Source organism: Corylus avellana, chromosome ca4 (assembly GCF_901000735.1).
Source record: "Corylus avellana chromosome ca4, CavTom2PMs-1.0".
Lineage (NCBI taxonomy): Eukaryota > Viridiplantae > Streptophyta > Magnoliopsida > Fagales > Betulaceae > Corylus > Corylus avellana.
In genome coordinates, this window is record NC_081544.1 from 25439387 (window position 1) to 25459609 (window position 20223).

Consider the following 20223-nt stretch of genomic DNA (forward strand, 5'->3'; position numbering starts at 1 on the left):
ATTATATAACAATAATATATAATTATTGTCAACGGATGTGGCCGGTATATTACCATGTTAATGCCATTCCATTTTGAATTTTGAATTATTTCATTTCTACATACAATAATCATTAATTCATAATGGAGAATAGTGAATCACTGAATCTCTCTCTCTCTCTCTCTCTATATATATATATATATATATATATATATATATATTAGAGTGGTGATTTTTGGCACACTGGCGTGCTTGAAGAGTAAGCACGCCAATGTTAAAATATTATTTATTTATTTATTTTTTTTACTGTTCAAATATTATTTTAATAATATTTTAATACCGGCGCACTTACTGTTCAAGCAAGCCAATGTGCCAAAAATCATTACTCTATATATTAATAGGAAATCTTTGGTTCAAAATATATAAGATCTAGAGCATAATAGGTTTAACATCTCAAAACATAACGCTCTTACATAACATAGCCTAAAGTTATGTTAATACAACGTCATAAATATAATTAGTAAATTCTCACAATCAAAACTATCTATGACGGTAGTGTCTGCTAACTTATGCACAACTTCTCTTATGGAATAAATATGCTCTGGCTTACAAAGCATACTTAAAACTTTATTTTACCTGCCATGAGAGATCGATAACTCCTAATACCGAAACTATCACTGCTCAGCTCAAAGGCCAAAAGCAAAAACGAAAATAAATAAACCGAAACAAAAAACCGTAGAACACCTAACTCCAGTGGTGACATAGAAACTGAATCGACGATTAGTATTGTCCGTGGCTGACAGATTCATGCATGAAAGCCAGTAGTTGGAAGATAGAAGGGTGGTTGGTAAGCAGCAGTGTACGTGGATGAAAGGAAACTGATGAAAAAAACTAAATTTGATTTTAAAGAAAATAGATATAGCTAGAAACCAATCAGATTCGGTGAGATGACAATGAATCCCAATATTATCAAGTGATTGGTTCATGTATATTAATTCGAATTATACATGAAAAACTGTAATTAGTTGCTTAACTATAATATTGGAAAAATGAGAGGCCATTCATGATGCGAAGCGACACATTAATTAATTAAGTCAATTAATTGTAAATGTGGTCATTTTTTGCGCATGCAGCAAGATTTCGGGTAGCTAGTTGGATTTAATTATAAGATTTGCTTGTGATTGTCTGCATGAATTAAGCAAGCAAGACTGTTAAAGCGTTGACTAATTTGGATGCGTGGGTATATGCCATCGGTCGACGCTGGATTTCTTTCCGTCAGATGCACACTATATAGCTGGCCTTTCTCCTCCTTATCATAGCCTTCCACAACACAGAAACACCTCTTTCTCTCTTGTCACTCTCCTCGCCCAACTAATTCAAGATTCAAAAATCAGGTCTCTCTCTCTCTCTCTCTCTCTCTCTCTGCACCTGACACATTCCTTGTTTATTTCATTTTTTCACGTAATATTATTTCATTCTTTTTTTCTCTTTTTTTTTTTTTTTTTCTTGAGCATTTATCTTTTTTTTTTTTGTGTCAAAAATCAACAATTACAAAAGAAAAACAATAATAATACAGTACCGTTGTCTGCATGTCCATTTCTCGGTGTCAGAAACAATAAAGTGGACAACAATCTGATTGGTTGGATAAATCAAAAAGCTCCCATCATAATTATCAGCGTCATTTTACACTATGGCCTAGTGCATTCAATTTATATCGTAGACGTACCATCACAAAATAATTACGTTTTTTCTTTTTGTTTAAGAACAAAATAATTACTAGTAAATTCATATCTTGTACGTTTTATGTAGGAACAGAAACAGTAACAGTGAAAGTAGAAAGATCATGGCTGGAAACCAATTGGGAGTGCTTAACGCACTTGATGTGGCCAAGACCCAAATGTACCATTTCACGGCAATTGTAATTGCCGGAATGGGATTCTTCACTGATGCATACGATCTGTTCTGCATCTCCCTTGTGACAAAGTTACTCGGCCGAATCTACTATACAAAACCAGGTGAAGAAAAGCCTGGCACATTGCCTCCTAACGTGTCTGACGCTGTTATTGGTGTGGCGCTTTGTGGCACTTTGGCTGGCCAACTCTTCTTCGGCTGGCTCGGTGACAAATTGGGCCGCAAAAAGGTGTACGGTATAACCCTCATTCTCATGGTGGTCAGCTCTATTGGCTCCGGGCTCTCAATTGGACACTCGGCAAACAGTGTCATGGCCACCCTCTGTTTCTTCCGATTTTGGCTCGGCTTCGGCATTGGTGGTGACTACCCTCTTTCTGCTACAATTATGTCTGAATACGCAAACAAAAAGACACGTGGAGCGTTTATCGCCGCAGTTTTTGCCATGCAAGGCTTTGGGATTTTGGGTGGTGGGGTTGTTGCTTTAATCGTGTCAAGCGCATTTAAGAACAAATACAACCCTCCCGCATATGAGGTTAATGCAGCGGCATCGCTGCCATCCCAAGCTGACTTAGTGTGGCGCCTAATTCTCATGTTTGGAGCTCTCCCGGCTGCCCTCACATACTACTGGCGTGTGAAAATGCCCGAGACTGCACGTTACACTGCCCTGGTGGCAAAGAATGCAAAACAGGCGGCGGCAGACATGTCTAAGGTGCTAAACGTGACTCTTGAAGCTGAACAACAGAAAATTGAAAGGATTAGTGCTCAAGAGTCATATGGGCTATTCTCCAAACGATTTGCGAAACGACACGGGCTTCACTTGGTTGGAACCACCACCACTTGGTTCTTGTTGGACATTGCCTTCTATAGCCAAAATCTTTTCCAGAAAGATATCTTCATCGCTATTGGGTGGATTCCAGCGGCAAAAACAATGAGTTCACTTGAAGAGCTTTACATGATTGCAAGGGCGCAAACACTTATAGCATTGTGCAGTACCGTGCCCGGATATTGGTTTACGGTGGCTTTCATTGATTATTTGGGACGGTTTACAATTCAATTGATGGGTTTCTTCTTCATGACTGTGTTCATGTTTGCGCTTGCTATCCCATACCATCACTGGACTCTAAAGCCCAACAGGATTAGCTTCGTTGTAATATACTCCTTGACCTTTTTCTTCGCAAACTTTGGACCCAATGCCACCACATTTGTTGTGCCAGCTGAGATTTTCCCTGCGAGGCTAAGGTCAACATGTCATGGAATATCGGCCGCAACGGGGAAGGCAGGAGCTATAATTGGGGCGTTTGGATTCTTGTATGCTGCCCAAAACCAAGACAAGGCCAAAGCAGATGCCGGGTACCCGGCTGGCATCGGGATCAAGAATTCCCTTCTCGTGCTCGGAGGAATTAACTTCTTGGGAATGTTGTTTACCTTCTTGGTGCCAGAATCTAAGGGAAAATCGTTGGAGGAATTGACGGGAGAGGAGGACGATGAAGGCGGTGAGACTGCGGAGCAAGCCACTGGTAGTAGGGCTGTTCCGGTGTGATGATTTGGTTTTTCGATCATATCGAGTTTATGTGAGATGTTTAATTATGATTTGTGGTTTCTGTTTTACTACTTTTATTATATGCAGTGCAATAATGATGTAGATATTTCCTTTGGATCGCTTTAGTTCAAATGTATTTTACGATGCATGTGTTTTGCTTTTGTCGTCTTTGAAATATTTGTAGCAAGGTTTGGGAGTTCAGCCTGGACCTCAACTTTGTCTTGAAAGATCATTGATCGAATTATTGTTTTCTATTTTGGCTCAAATTTATTCAACTCTTATTTTTATGAATAAACATTTATTGTTATCGTTAATTGTGACCAAAACATGTGTACATTCTAGTAAGCATGCATCCTGCATGCATACAAGAAAGACATTAGAAGCAGACAAGCTATAGTTTCTTTATAAATAGATGCATCTATAATACTTCAATATATAATATTGAATACAGTAAAGATGTAGTCTATACGTGTTTCTCTGCTTCTTGTTTCTCTTCTCTCTTTTATTATTATTATCATATATTTATAGATGTTAATATGTTATCAGAGTAATTTTTTGTGGCCTTCAATAAATGTTTTGGAAGTTTTCTTGGCATTCTCTTATGACGATATATCTCAATGTTCCATTTCCCCACATGTTGTCATGCGCCTCCACACGCCATCCAAATAATCTGCTGCTGCAGCATGCATACGCTGCCAAGCTCCTCCAATCACTGTGGTAGCCATGCCGTTAGAAAGATCTTCCATAGACGATTCTAGAATAGTCGCGTTCATGGCCATTGGAGCCCCCACACGCTCTCACATGCCACTAGCAGAATCTCCACTCGTCGCCATTGTGACTCCTTTCGGCAAAACAACCACCAAAAGTGGTGTTTCAACCCCAAATCAGTGATTATGTGCAATTTTTAGCTCGTTCTGGCCTTGCACGTGCTCCAACATGCCCGGTTCAATACCTGTTTTAGGCTTTTAAGGATCAGTTTGTGCCGATTTTAGATATTTCAACCTGGTTCATTCCTTCTCCATCCCGGTTTAGTCCTCCAAGGATCCGATTAAGTGAGTTTGAGAGCCAGTTCTAGTGTTACCAGGCCAATTCAACGTGATTCAGGTCTTTTTCAGTGTGGTTCAATATGGTTCAGAGGACTTTTGGCCAAAGCAGCCCATTTTCAACCAGTTTATGCAACCCACGGGTTTTGGGTCAAACCAATTATTTTAGACCAAAATCATTAGCTAATGAGCTTGGTACTTCTGTATATTAAATACTCTTTATCATTATATTTTATGAATGTACGATTTAACACTTATAATTGCGATCACAACATAAAGTAAACAAGATACAATTCAATGACAAAAACAGTACTTGCTCGAAAATGATTAAAAATATATTACATTTTTTAGAAACTATAGTTACTTGCCTTTGAACTACCATCCTATTTTCAATATTCTCTCAATGTTTTAATTTTTATAATGTTCTCACAATTTGTCATTAGGATTGCCCTGTCTCCTTTCCGTTTAGATTTTTTGTTAAATCCTAAAAGGAAGTATATAATTCTTTCTTATTGTATTTTTTATTCGGGCCAACCTCACTCTACAATAAATAAGACTAATTTATGTACTGTTGTTCCTAGTTGAACTCGTAGTCTATACTCTAATACCATATTAAATCACAGTTTATATCCCTAAAACTTGACTAATAAAAATAGATAAATATAATCATTTAATCAAATAATTCTACTTTGCTAATCTATCTTCCATAGCAACTATATATATATATATATATATATATATATATATATAAAAGTTAGTTAACGTGGCTAGCAGGGCGTTAAAAAAAAATTATAAAATTATAAAAAAATAAATTAAAAAAAAAAAAAAGAAAAAAGAAAAAAAAGGTTATCATGGGATTTAAGTGTGGGCCGTATGCCTGTTCTGAGTTATCTACTGAAAACCAAGTGGACCGTTTTCAAGGAAAAAAAGTAAGTGGTTTCACAAAAGTGGGCTCCTCTCAAATTCTCAGATTCTTCCGAAATGATTGATTTTACTTTTTTTAATATGCAAAAATGATTGCTTGTTCAGTTGTTGGTTTGCGTCCGCTTTCATCCAGCCTTTTTTTTGGTGAAGAAAACTGCTGACAAGTCCTTGGCTTTGAAATTTCAAAGGCAACTCCTCGTAGTCGTAGCTAATTTAGTCTAATATTTTTCACCTTTAAATATTGTCACGATCGATAACGGCACAAATTTTAGAATAATGGCCCAAATCCATTATTAATATCCCCAGTATATATTGACAAACAGCATCGTCTTTCTTGTGTTAGCAGACGGCTCGAATTAAGGTAAATTTAAATGTTCAAAACGGTAACAATATATATATATGTGAGATGATGCATCATGCAACCAAGTGATGGCTTCCTTGGATTAAAAAAAAATAAAATAAAATCCCTTTTTGGATACTGTAAATCAAAATCTTACCATATATGGAAAGAGTAATACAAGCTAAAATGAATGTCAACTTTCATGTTGCTTTCTCAAAGGCCTTGTCTCTAATATGCCCCATGGATCAAGATACTGCGTACTACCGGTGTGTAGATCGAGAAATCACCTTATTCAATTGTCAAAGCCAAAAAGCAACTTATATTTGTTCGCAAGTCGCCACTTTTCCTGACATTTTATTGTAGGCGTTAGATCTTTGCTAGCTAGTTGTAAGAGATTCGAAGATGGTGACAATAATTACCCTTTTTCCAATTCATCCAAATTGGAAAACATGATAATGATTATTAATTACAGTGAGAAATTTGCTTTGTAATTGAAATACAAATCAAGTCTTTTTGTCAGTACTACTATTCCATCTGCTATATACGCATGAAGGTATAAATTTGAGCTTGGTGGACTTATTCATTGACTTGTACCATTACTTATTCTCACCTAACATAGTACTATATATTTAATTCGTCTCAGTTAGAAAATTACAAAAAATATATAAATATTATATTCTAATTAGAATAAGGAAAATGTTTTTATGAAAAGGTCATTTATTATTCAATAAGAAATTTCTGTAAAATTTATTTATTTTTAATAGCATTTCTATATATATATATTCACATAATTATAATAGAGGGACATACGATATGGTACCTAGCTAGCTACTTCATCCCAATTATGCTGTGAATTATCTTTTAAAAAATAAATCAATTAGTTGATGTACGGGCATCTAGATTTTAACTATATAGACTTTGTAGTAGACCTAAACGACCAAATGATCGAGTGGACGGTCTTCTCCTTTATTTTTTTTATTTTTTATTTTTAAAATTATATTATCAAAGTGATAATTGTTGACAGCAGGTGATGCCCACATTAAATGCGACGGATTGCCCGTTTATTGTACGAAAGTCTTGAATACAATAATCAGGAACTTGCTACGAAAAGAGATGTATCCCTTCTAGGCAAAGGGATAGCAAAGAAGGAAGACTGTTAAAGCGTTGACTAAATTGTATCCTTGGGTATATGCCATTGCTCGCTTCATTTCTTCAGTCAGATGCACGCTACTATATATATATATATATCCTATCTCCTCCTTAGCCTCTCCATTCGATTCGCAACACAGCAACACCTCTCTCTCTCTCTCTCTCTCTCTCTCTCGTTGAAGGTTCAAAAAGCAGGTCAGTCTCTCTCTCTCTCTCTCTGCATAATGTTACAAAAAGTTTCTTTAGAGACTTAGAACATGAAACCTGACACATTCCTTGCTAATTGGAACTGGTGTCGTAGGATGATCTGGACCACTGGTTTTTTATATCTCTCCACTTTTTAGTTAAAGAGAGAACCATGCACTTTCATCCATTCTGCCTATATGTATCAGCTGTCTCCCGATACATACCTTTTACTTATCTTCCACTTTCTTTTATATATATCTATGTGTATATATATATAAATATCAAATATTAGTAAGATGAGTTATCTCATCTGTGTTTAGCCGAGAGCTTTTTGATAATTAGAATCATTGGTGTGATGAATGAGCAGCAGCTCTATCATATTTTGAATATTCAGTTCCCTTGTTTTACTGTTGCTCCACTTGGTCAATAGACAATAGCTTTGCTGCTGATATTTTCGTACAATTACAAACCACTTGTTTGTTTCATATTTTTACGCAATATTACTGAAGCGTAGAAAGCTGTGCAACTCAGGCTTGTTTGGGTGTGCCATTTTTTATTTATTTATTTATTTATTTATTTTTATTTTACTCAACTAGATTCAAAATTGTAAATATTGACAAAGAAAAAGAGTTAGAAATTAGGTTTAAGTTGTTTGAAAAATATAATATATAATAATAATAATAATAATAATAAATCAAATTAAAATTAAAATATATTTCGAGGATTGCCGGGCCACCCCATGGTGTCTGGGGGTAGATCGGCAACCCCAAATTAGGGGTGGTCCGCCCACTTCTCCTAATTTTTTTTATTTTTATTTATTTATTTTTAATTTTCTTGTTTTTGTAAATTTTTTTTATTAGTTGGATTGAAAAATATTGATTTTTTTTTTTTTTCACGTGGCCGCATAAGAGGGGGACTTGAACTAATAACTTCTACTTTATTATATACAATTTCAGCCGATTGAGTTACCATATGGACTAAAAAATTTTGAGTTAAATTGAGTTAGTAGTGTGAAATCAACTTGAAAACAGAAGAAATTTTTTTTTTGGAGATAAGTGAAGAAGAATGAGCTTCCCAAACAAGACCGTAGTTGCCTCAGATATTTTTCTTGACGTTTTGACAGGCTGGACTTGCATGCAACTTGCAAGTCCATGTCGGCCTGGCCAATAGCGTGGCCACATATATGTTTTTTTCTATCTTCAATCTAAGGTTTTAATTCTTCTTCCAGAAACGTACATATATAATTAATAAAATGGAAGATTTTTATTCAAGCTGTACGTCTCTATCCGTTGCATGGAATCTTTTGGTATCAAATGAAGACTAAAATGGGATAAGATATATTAGAAAACAAAATAGTTAAGAGAGCATCATGGGCAAAGGTTGTTATTTTATATATATATATATATATATTTTTAAAAAAAATTTAGTTATTAGTTTCTTATTACACACTAATATTTATTTTAACTCTCTACTCTAATTAAATATTATTTTTATTATTTTTATTTTCAATGAGGGAGAGGGATAGAGAAAAAAAGAAAAAAATCTTACAAGTTGCTATGGTAGATTTCAAGAAAACTTCTATTTTAAAGTGTCTACCGCTGGAGCTCCAAAAAGGGTTATGCTAGCTAAATTTTAACAAAACTTATATTTTAAAGTGCCAGTTGAATACGATGCACCCTTTAAATAAAAGTTAAATTTGATGAAAAAAAATTCATTTTTATCAAATTTAAAGAAGCATTTTTAAAATGAGTCAAACATTAAAATCTCTGTACTTTCTCTTTATTCTAGCTAAATATTATGTTTTTATTAGTTTTAAACCAATCAAGAGAGGACGGTAAAAAATAAGCTTAAAAAATTATATAACTTTAACTTTTTGGCTCTTAAAATGTATAGAGCTAGCATTTATGACAATAGTTAAATATAAAATAGAAAATAAAACTTGTTAAATGGGTGTTTTTATAAGTTTTGATAAATTTTTAAAGACAAGTTAAATACATAGAACCAATCATAAATGCTCTAAATGATAGAAGGATGGCGAATCATTTTTAATAAAAAAACTAAATACTAATTAGTTAATTAGCTGATCCATTGGTATCAAGGTGGTTGATCCATCAGTTTTTTTTTTCTAATGATAGAAGGATGGTGGTTGATCCATCAGTTTGGCACCGATTTAAGGAGGAAAAAAAAAACGGTACTTAAAATTCCATTTTGAAAAGTCAACATGCTAATAAGTCTTTTTCCTTTTTTTTTTTTTTTCTTTTATTGATTTTTTTTTTTAATTTCTCAATACTCTATATATATATTCTGAGCATTTCTTGTTCTATTTGTCAAAATTCATAAATTACAATAGAAAAAATAGTAAATAGGACATCAATGTCTGCATGTCTATTCTCGGCGACAGAAACAATAAATCAAAAAGGTCCACAAAATTGTCCTATAGTCCATAGAAATAAAAGGGAAAAGACAAGTCACGGGTCGCGCTAGACCATTTGCATTCATATACATATATAGAGAATTCATTTATGTATCATAGACGTGGCATTACAACAAAAAATCATTAATTACTTGATTGCAATGGAGTAATTTAAATTCATAACTTGTACGTTTTATGCAGGAAACTGTTGGAGCTGGAACAGTAACAGTGAAAGTAGGAAGATCTAGCTAGTAGCTAGCCATGGCGAGAAACCAATTGTCAGTGCTTAACGCTCTTGATGTGGCCAAGACTCAATTGTACCATTTCACGGCAATTGTAATTGCCGGAATGGGATTCTTCACAGATGCATACGATCTGTTCTGCATCTCCCTTGTGACAAAGTTACTCGGCCGAATTTACTACACAAAACCAAATGCAGAAAAGCCCGGCACATTGCCTCCTAATATAGCTGATGCCGTTAACGGTGTGGCGCTTTGTGGTACTTTAGCCGGCCAACTCTTCTTCGGCTGGCTTGGCGACAAATTGGGCCGCAAGAAGGTGTACGGCATAACCCTCATTCTCATGGTGGTCTGCTCCATTGGCTCAGGGCTCTCGTTTGGAAAATCATCAAACGGCGTCATAGCCACACTCTGTTTCTTTCGATTCTGGCTCGGCTTCGGCATTGGCGGAGATTACCCTCTTTCCGCTACAATTATGTCCGAATACGCAAACAAAAAGACTCGTGGGGCGTTTATCGCCGCAGTTTTTGCGATGCAAGGTTTTGGAATTTTGGGCGGTGGGATTGTTGCTTTAATTGTGTCGAGCGCATTCAGGAACAAATACGACCCTCCCGCATACCAGGATGATGCAGCACGCTCCCTGCCATCCCAAGCTGACTACGTTTGGCGCCTAATTCTCATGTTCGGAGCTCTCCCCGCCGCCCTCACATACTACTGGCGGATGAAAATGCCCGAGACTGCCCGTTACACTGCCCTGGTGGCGAAGAACGCAAAACAGGCGGCGGCAGACATGTCTAAGGTGCTGCATGTGAATCTTCAAGTTGAAGAGGATAAAATCGAAAGAATTAATACTCAAGATTCGTTTGGGTTATTCTCCAAAAAATTTGCGAAACGACACGGGCTTCATTTGGTTGGAACAACTACCACTTGGTTCTTGTTGGACATTGCCTTCTACAGCCAAAATTTGTTCCAGAAGGATATCTTCACCGGTATTGGGTGGATTCCAGCGGCAAAGACAATGAGCTCGCTTGAGGAGGTTTTCAAGATTGCAAGGGCGCAGACACTTATTGCATTGTGCAGTACCGTGCCCGGGTATTGGTTTACGGTGGCTTTTATTGATTATTTGGGGCGGTTTACGATTCAATTGATGGGTTTCTTCTTCATGACGGTGTTCATGTTTGCGCTTGCTATCCCGTACAACCACTGGACTAAAAAGCCCCACAGGGTTAGCTTCGTCGTAATATACTCCTTGACCTTTTTCTTCGCAAACTTTGGACCCAACGCCACCACATTTGTTGTGCCGGCGGAAATTTTTCCTGCGAGGCTGAGGTCCACGTGTCATGGAATATCAGCCGCAGCGGGGAAGGCTGGAGCTATAATTGGGGCGTTTGGATTCTTGTATGCTGCCCAAAGCCAAGACAAGAGCAAAGTAGATGACGGGTACCCGACTGGCATCGGGATCAAGAATTCCCTTCTTGTGCTCGGAGGAATTAACTTCTTGGGAATGGTGTTCACCTTCTTGGTCCCAGAATCAAAGGGAAAATCGTTGGAGGAATTGACGGGAGAGGAGGACGATGAAAGTGGTCAGACTGTTGAGCTACCCGCTGGTAGTAAGACAGTTCCAGTGTGATTAATGATCATTTGGTCATTTCTTGTTTCTATTTAATTAAAAATGTTAAGAATATTATGTTATGTTATGTGAGGGTTATTTATTTTTTTATGTGTTTTAAGTGTACTATGTTTATCTTTTCTTAGTCTATTAGGTTACTTGCTTATTACTCATATCCTCTTTATAAATAGAGGTCTCTGTATTCATTATTATTATCAAAATATCAATACAATATAACTAGTGTGTTTCAACTTTCTCTTATGCTTAAGCTCTTTATATCTCTTCGTTATTCTATCGTAGTATCAAAGCATATTTAACAAAGAACTTTAATTATATTGCAATGCAATAATGATCGATGTAGATATTTGCTTTGGATCTCTTTAATTCAAAAGCATTTTACGGAGTGTTTGCTTTTGTCTTCTTTGAAATATATTTGTAGCGAATTAAAATTTCGGAGTTCGGCGTGGAACTCAACTTTGTGTTGCAATAATATCATTGAATTATTGTTTTCACTTTTTGCTCAAATTTATTCAAGAAACATTTATTTTAATTAACTACCTGAGACCAAAATAGGTGTACATTCTACTGATTAAGGATGCAAGAAAGACATTAGAAGAACAAAGGGAACAAAAAAAAAAAAAAAAATTCAAAAGTAGAACTTAGTGGAGCTTGCAGGCGCCGACAAGTATTTTTCATCTTCGGTTTGGTTCTAATTTGATCTAATTAGAGCGAATGTGATACGCATATCTTTGTGTCATATGTATCATAATTAGATAGACTTTGATGGTAGTTTTGAGTTGTAATCGATTCGAGTCGAGTTGTGCTTTAAGATTTAAAGACGAGCTCGTTTATGACAATACCAAACTGAGATGTTCTATGAAATATGTGTTCAAGCTCGACTCGTTGGAAGTTTGGACGAGTTCAAACTCAAGCTTGAGCTTGTTAATTAAGAATATTGTCATTCGAGTGGAGCTAGATACTCTGAAAAGCTCAACTCAACTTGAGTTAGACTACTAAATTTTTTCATGTGTGATCCAATTAAACGAAGTTCAAACCTGAGTTTGTGAAAAACTTCTATACATTTATGTGTAATATAAATATATAATATGTAACTATATAAGGCATATTATACAATATATTATATAACTATAGTCTATAGGTAACAAACTAACAATATAGGGAAAATTTCATAAAACTCCTATAAACTTTCACTTGTTTTGACTTTATCCTCACAGTTTAAAAACTCTCAATTAAGAGTATTGAACTTAATATTTCTTTCAATTACGTCATTCCGTTTGGATTTTCTATTAATTTTTGTCAAAATGTCTAAAATACCCCTATTTTTTATAATAAATAAATAAACGCCTGAATCTTTATAATTTTTTTAATTTATTTTAATAAAAAAAATAAGTATTTTGAAAATTTTGACAAGATTTAATGAAAAATTTAACGGAATAAGAAAATTGAAAGAAGGGTTAATTACCTTTTTAGTACCTAGGTTTGCACATTTTTATTTTTTCCTACCTAGGGTTCAAATTTTATCACAAATGATACCTGGCTTATGGGTAAAGATCAACTTAGCACTTCTGTTACGTGTCATCACATAGAAATGAAAAATAATAATAATAATTAAAAAAAAAAAAAACTAAACCCTAAACAGAAAATGAAAAATTAAAAACCAAAGGGGTGGCCGGCCACCCCCATTGGCCAAAATGGGTCACTCCATAATTTTTCAATTTTTATTTTAGGGTTTAGTTTTTTAATTATTATTTTAATTATTTTATTTTTTTTAGGATACGTGGCATTTTTATGTGACGACATGTGACATTCCGTTAGTTTGGGCTAACGGACTCTAACGGAGGTACTAAGTTAGTCTTTTTCCGTTAGTCAAGTACCATTTGTAATATGATTTAAACCCTAAGTGGAAAAAAAATAAAAATGTGCAAACCTAAGTACTAAAAAGGTAATTAACTCAAAGAAATTGAAAACTTGATTCTTTTAGTTGAGAGTTTTTGAACTTCAATAGAGTACTTTCAAAATGCGTGAAAATTCAAGGGGTTTTCTAAAGTTTTTCTAACAATATATTTTCATATATAACTAGATAGTTAATAAGTAACTAACTAACTATACTATGCTTACTTAGTAGATACATTTTTTTTTTAATCAAAGTGACAGATAGACTTAACTATTCTTACATAGTTAGTTACTTAGTATTATTAAGTTAGAAATGTTTAATCGACTAGCAAATAACTTAATATGTTAGTTAATACTAAGTTAGTATAAATGTATACACATAAATAAACATGTGTGTATACGAGATAGGCTCACAAGCCTTAATTGCGCACGTCAAGTATGCGTCACTAAATAATTGAACGAGTTTCTACAGTCACAAGTAAGTTTCTGCAATTACGAATCTACTATGTACATATCAAATTGAAGATAGCGAGTATCCAAAGGTTGTCCCACATAGCCCTAATTAATATTGGTATCCCTCTCTCACTCCTCTTATCCCTCCACAGACCACATCCCCTTTTTTTTTGTGGCATGATTTTCCCATAGTTTCCAGGATTTTCCTTCTATTTAAATGACTAAGTTAGTATAGATCCGTATCACAACCGGATCCTCTCAAATTCTTAGAGAATTTGAGTTTTTCAAATTCCTAAATCTAGCCGTTCATTATATCTAAGGGTTTAAAACAAATGCCACATGTTATGGTCTTATTAAGGAAACAAAATAACTCATTATATTTCCAAAATAGAAAAGCAATGCATAAATAGTCTTATTTTTTTTAGAAGTGATTTATTTATTTCATTTCCCTCTCAAAACAAAAAACAATGTACAAGTTATTTTCCTCCCAAAACAAAAACAACTTGACGCTCATTCTTCCTCATGTCAAAGTGAAAGAAAATCTTAGCTTTTTTAACTTCTTCTAGAAATTCTGAAAATAAATAAATAAATCTGGAAAAGAGTATTACGCAATCCTCTAGCTTCTTGAAAAGAGTATTACATACATACGTTTAAAAAGCATTCTCAAGAACGCCCAACCTTTTATGCAGAAGAAATTCTGGAAGATATATATATATATAAACAAGTATTACACAATCATCTTCTTGAAAAAGCTGAATATATGTACATTTGCTAAAATGTCTTCAAACTTCAGATCTTGTAAGTTCATGTTCACCTAGCCCTACAAAGGATTTTGTTTGTTGACATCAATGTGTTTGTCGTTTATTTTCTTGAAGTGTAACGTTTTGAACTAGTTCATAAACGTGGGAACAAATTCTGAGTTGTTTGGGGGCTTGGTTGTGAGATTTTTTTCTTGAAGCTGCAATTTTTTTTTTTTCAGAATTAACAGAAGAAATTAAAGAAGCTAAGATTTTCTTTCACTTCGAAATGAGGAAGAAGAAGCGTAAGTTGTTTTTGTTTTGGGAGGAAAATGAGTTGTATATTTTTATTTTTTTATTTTTTGAAAGAGAAACAAAATAAATAAATCACTTCTAAAAAAAGATCATTTATGCGTTACCTTTTTATTTGGGAAATATAATGAGTTATTTCGTTTCTTTAATAAAATCATAAAAAGTGGCATTTTTTTTAACCCTATGCCATATTTAAGAATTTAAAAAATTCAAATTTTTTAAGAATTCGAAGGGATCAAGATCCGTATGTATCGTGTACTACGAGCTCTATCACTCTCTATCCTTAAAACGTAAATAATCCCTGACAAACACGCTATGTTTAATGTAATGCAGGAATTATTGACCATATTTTTTTTATAAGAAAACCTTCACATTTTGTTTTTGTTTTGCTTCGTTTGACACGTCTCAAACCCCTGTCCACATTTGAAAATAAAGCACAGGTGGCACGTTTTTATGTTGAAAAACACTACACGACAGTGGAAAACTGTTGTCTTCAGCGCTTCTCCCAGATTAAAAAAAAAACAGTGACATTCAATTTTGAGAAGTCGAAGCAGCATCCTAATTAACATTGAATTATTGTGACATTAGGTGGAATATGGCGCCATTTGATGCTGAGGTGATCCTGAATTTTGTAAGGGTTAGGTGGACATTATATAGGCTGGTCCTCACCATCCCCAACATATCACCTATCTTCTTTCTCCTCTCAAAAGCCTCAGCATATATTGAAGGAGGAGGGGCTTCTGATCTCTTTCTCTTTTCTTTTCTTTTTTTTTTTTTTTTTTTTTCTAATTTTCTTGATACAGGAACCCTAACAAGTTCTTTGCACCACTGTTTAATCAGGTAACTAGCGTTTCATAAAACCCTTTTTATAGCTTTTCTTTTTCTTTAATTCTGTTACTTATTCACCCCAGTTTCGTAAATAGAATTAACCAATTCAGCCGAATATTCCAGTTATATCCATGTTAGTGTTGGCTGGTGGCTGGTGGCATCCATATTTTATATTGTCAATTCATTTTCTAAATAAATAAAAAAAGATTAGGCCTTTTTCTCTTTTTTTTTTTTTTTTTTGGCTTTCCAATCGATCATGGCAAAACTTCGCGAAGTTTGAACGCAGATAATTAATTAGCAGCATCGTATCTCTATTGCCTGTACTTTTGGCTTAACACGAATCAGTGATTACTTGGACTAAAGGGATGTTTGAGACAATATTGCTTTAGATCCCCTTTTATGTTTTTTCAAATGAAGTGCTTTAATTTCGATCTCTTCATTCTCTGAGTGAACATTATTTATCATATGTGTCCTTTATTATATTATATATTATGAACTATATGCAACAATATTTAAGAATATAAATTTCTTACTGATTGACTTCTAGTTAGAAAAAGTCATCCAATTTAGTCTCTAAAAGATTATAAATATATCTTAGCATATGAAAAACATATATTTTTTCAATATCATCTCTTATGACATCATTTTTTTAATAATATTATTACTTCTCACATAAAAATAAATTAGAGAAATTCCTATCACCCAAATTGTTAAATAGTTGAAGGCATCACCTCCGCAACCATTAATTAAAGTGGTTGATTAATCAATTTCCTTGCAGTAGAGGGAAAAAAAATAAAAAAGAAAAAAGAAAAGTATTCAAACGATTTTTGAAAAGTCAACATCTTAGCATTCAAACTATATAGAGTGATGTCCCATCTCCACTAAAACTCCAGTCAAATTTTGAAAATAACCAAATTTCAGACTTCTTCTTTCGCAGGAAAGCCTTCATGGCTAGACAACAAGTGGTAGTGCTGAACGCACTTGATGGTGCAAAGACCCAATTGTATCATTTCACGGCAATCGTGATTGCAGGAATGGGATTCTTCACCGACGCATATGATCTTTTCTGCATCTCCCTCGTAACCAAGTTACTCGGCCGCATATACTACACAGTTGAAGGCGTAGCAAAGCCCGGAACGTTGCCTCCCAACGTAGCGGACGCTGTGACTGGGGTCGCATTTTGCGGCACCTTAGCCGGCCAGCTCTTCTTCGGCTGGCTCGGTGACAAGATGGGCCGCAAAAGGGTCTACGGCTTAACGCTACTTCTCATGGTTGTTTGCGCCATTGGCTCGGGGCTCTCCTTTGGCCACTCACCTAAGAGTGTCATGGCCACGCTTTGTTTCTTCCGCTTTTGGCTTGGCTTTGGCATTGGCGGTGACTATCCTCTTTCAGCAACGATCATGTCCGAATACGCCAACAAAAAGACTCGTGGGGCGTTTATCGCCGCGGTTTTTGCCATGCAAGGCTTCGGAAATTTGACCGGTGGGATTGTTGCTTTAATAGTTTCAAGCGCATTCGATCATGCATACAAGGCGCCCGCATATGAGGTTAATGCAGCAGCCTCCCTCCCATCGCAAGCCGATTACGTTTGGCGCATAATTGTAATGGTCGGAGCCATTCCCGCCGCCCTCACTTACTACTGGCGTATGAAAATGCCCGAGACCGCTCGTTACACCGCCTTGGTCGCCAAGAACGCAAGACAGGCGGCGCAAGACATGTCTAAGGTGTTACACGTGGATCTCGTCGCTGAAGAAGAAAAGTCAGAGATCCCTGCTCAAGAGTCACGCAATAATTCTTTTGGTTTATTCTCCAAGGAATTCGCGAAACGCCACGGGCTTCACCTGGTCGGAACCGCCACGTGTTGGTTCCTGTTGGACATTGCCTTCTACAGCCAAAATCTTTTCCAAAAGGATATCTTTAGCGCTATTGGGTGGCTGCCACAGGCACAGACAATGAGTGCTATTCAAGAGGTTTACAAGATTGCAAGGGCGCAAACACTCATAGCGTTATGCGGTCTTATTCCTGGATATTGGTTTACGGTGGCTTTCATTGATATTTTGGGAAGATTCACCATCCAATTGATGGGTTTCTTCTTCATGACTGTCTTCATGTTTGCGCTTGCTATCCCTTACCACCATTGGACGTTAAAGGAAAACCGAATTGGGTTCATTGTGATTTACTCCCTCACATTCTTCTTCGCAAATTTTGGACCAAATTCGACAACATTTATTGTACCAGCTGAAATCTTCCCAGCAAGACTGAGATCTACTTGTCACGGGATTTCAGCGGCGTGCGGGAAGGCTGGAGCCATAGTTGGGGCGTTTGGATTTTTGTATGCAGCCCAAAGCACGAACCCGGCATTGACTGATGCAGGATACCCACCTGGTATTGGAATAAAGAATTCACTTCTTATGCTTGGCGGCATCAACTTCTTTGGACTGTTGTTTACCTTGTTGGTGCCTGAATCCAAGGGGAAATCGCTGGAGGAATTGACGGGTGAGAATGAGGAAGAAAGTGAGCAGGCAGTGGAGCATCAGGCCTCCTCTACTGGGAATATTGTTCCTGTGTGATTTGAGTTTAATTATTTGTTTGTTTACAACAAAGGTTCATACGTACAGCTAGCTATATTGTGAATATCCAACAGTGCTTAATTTTCTAGTGTATGCATGTGCACTGAAATAACTATGAAGATATTTTGCATTTGAATTTGCAAATTGCTATTTCACTATGAGCGCTTCTATATAGTCCTGACACAAAACATTAGTTTTTTGCCCACCAATCACCATGTGACACAACAGCCATTCAAAAACAATGCAAAAAATTAAAATGAGGATAAAACACCAAATCAAAATGAGGGCAGCCACAATGGGGGACACCAGATGGCCTTGGGTGGCCGCACTGCCCACCCCCAAGCCACAGGGTGGCTGCGCGACCCACCCCAGGCCACGGGGCGGCTGCGTCAGCCACCCCCACGCGGCCGAAGGAGGGAGAGAGACGAAGGCAGTGGCAATGATGGTTCCGGGCAGCGGCGGCACCCGGCGGAAGATAGTGGCTGAAATGGCTGTGGAAGAAAAATCTTGTGTTTTGTTCTCATTTAAATTTTTTGTTCTAAGCTGAGGTATTAACTTGTAAGTAGTGGGCAAAAAACAAGGGTTTTCTGCCTTAACCGTATTGAAGTTGGTCTCTTTCACTATCTGTTTCCAAATTATTAGTAGAAACATTGAATATATATATATGGGGAATAATATAAAAAAAACCCCCAAACTAACAACTGTTTTTAAAAGAGTCTCACGATGTTCAAAATGTGCTAAAGTAGCCCATCAAACTACCAAAGTGTGTCAAAAATGCCATATATTTTTTTATATTCCAATAATACCTTTATTCTTTTAAAAACTAAAATAAAAAATTAATAAAATAAAGAAACTAATTTTTTTTTTCAAAAAAAAAAAGAAAAAAAAAAAGAAAAGAAAACGGGCGGCTTTATATATATATATATAAGAATGACAAGAATCGCCATTTTTATTGGCGTTGAAGTCACATTTTGCAGAATTAGTCACACTTTTTTTAACGGAATTTGACTATCGAGACTGAATTGTTTTTTTGGAATATCTCAAGAACCTTTGATTTTACATTCATATGACATCAAGTGATTTGTAATTTAGGCAAACTATAGTGATTAATTATTTATTTATTCCTTTCTTTCTTTCTTTTTTTCTTTTTTTTTTTGTATTCATTTGCCCATTGGTTTTTTTTAATTATTTAATTATTTTTAAAAAAATAGGGGTAATATACAAATATAAAAAAATAAGTGGCATTTTTGATACATTTTAGTAGTTTGATGGGCTACTTTATTACCTTTTGAACATAATGGGGCTTTATCGCATACGATTGTTAGTTTGAGAATTTTTTTTTATATTTTTCTCATATATATATATATAGCCAAAAAAATTTCAGTATAGTGGGACAAAATGGAAATATCTGTGAGGTTGTAGAAGATGGGCCTTGCAACAGGGGTCCAAGAAGGCATGATTGTTAATAGGTTGGAAATATAATATTTGTCTTCGCTCACTAATTTTAACACGAACTCATTTAGAATTTGACTGAAGCTCAATAAAATCGTTGTTTTTCTCCATAATCTTAGATAACTACAACTATATATTTTATACAATTAAAATATGAAACAAAAACTATATCAATTAATAAAATAATTAAATATAAAAAAAAATTATCAAGAATAGCAATATAAATATCAAAACAATTAATTAAAAAAAACAATTTAAATCTAAATATCAAAATTTAATTACATACCTCAATTTTTTGTTGAAGTTGGAAAGTGAAAGGAAAAATCAACAATTTAAATCTAAATATAAAAATTTAATTACATACCTTAATTTTCCATTGAATTTGGAAAATGAAAGGAAAAATCGACAAGTCTTTAAGAAGAAAAATGCCTCAAAGTTTTGTAATTTTTGTAAGATGTAAAGAGATTTGACAATTGATTTTCGGCCTCTTTGAATTTAATTGACACATTGCTCTAGGAAACAAAATGTGTGGCTTAAAAAGTTAGAAATAACAATTGATTTTATGGTCTCCTTTCTGTGCTTTGCAAGTTGCACGCTATATATATTTTTTCTCTTGCACGCGTG

The 20223-nt window shown here is 35.2% G+C and overlaps 3 protein-coding genes across 4 annotated transcripts; all 3 read left to right on the plus strand.

Moving 5' to 3' along the window:
• Positions 1–1327: 1327 nt before the first annotated feature.
• LOC132177758 (low affinity inorganic phosphate transporter 1-like) lies at positions 1328–3514 on the plus strand. The gene is made up of 2 exons (XM_059590203.1): positions 1328–1373; positions 1795–3514. Exon 2 carries the CDS (start codon positions 1823–1825, stop codon positions 3428–3430), a length of 1608 nt encoding a protein of 535 aa, XP_059446186.1. The 5' UTR covers positions 1328–1373; positions 1795–1822; the 3' UTR covers positions 3431–3514.
• Positions 3515–6845: 3331 nt separating this feature from the next.
• Positions 6846–11587, plus strand: LOC132177075 (low affinity inorganic phosphate transporter 1-like). Its single transcript, XM_059589291.1, has 2 exons — positions 6846–7081; positions 9687–11587. Exon 2 carries the CDS (start codon positions 9747–9749, stop codon positions 11352–11354), a length of 1608 nt encoding a protein of 535 aa, XP_059445274.1. The 5' UTR covers positions 6846–7081; positions 9687–9746; the 3' UTR covers positions 11355–11587.
• Positions 11588–15527: 3940 nt separating this feature from the next.
• On the plus strand, positions 15528–18232 carry LOC132179175 (low affinity inorganic phosphate transporter 1-like). Of its 2 annotated transcripts, none has more exons than XM_059591830.1 (2): positions 15528–15589; positions 16499–18232. In XM_059591830.1, exon 2 carries the CDS (start codon positions 16525–16527, stop codon positions 18145–18147), a length of 1623 nt encoding a protein of 540 aa, XP_059447813.1. In that variant the 5' UTR covers positions 15528–15589; positions 16499–16524; the 3' UTR covers positions 18148–18232. The 2 variants fall into 2 exon arrangements, with proteins under 2 accessions (XP_059447813.1, XP_059447815.1); XM_059591832.1 differs by having other exon boundaries at positions 15533–15589; positions 16515–18232.
• The last annotated feature ends 1991 nt before the right edge of the window (positions 18233–20223 follow it).

What these genes read in the sequence shown, in the direction of transcription:
- LOC132177758 (XM_059590203.1), top strand. Translation starts at nt 1,823, where the DNA reads ATGGCTGGAAACCAATTGGGAGTGCTTAACGCACTTGATGTGGCCAAG.
- LOC132179175 (XM_059591830.1), top strand. Translation starts at nt 16,525, where the DNA reads ATGGCTAGACAACAAGTGGTAGTGCTGAACGCACTTGATGGTGCAAAG.
- LOC132177075 (XM_059589291.1), top strand. Translation starts at nt 9,747, where the DNA reads ATGGCGAGAAACCAATTGTCAGTGCTTAACGCTCTTGATGTGGCCAAG.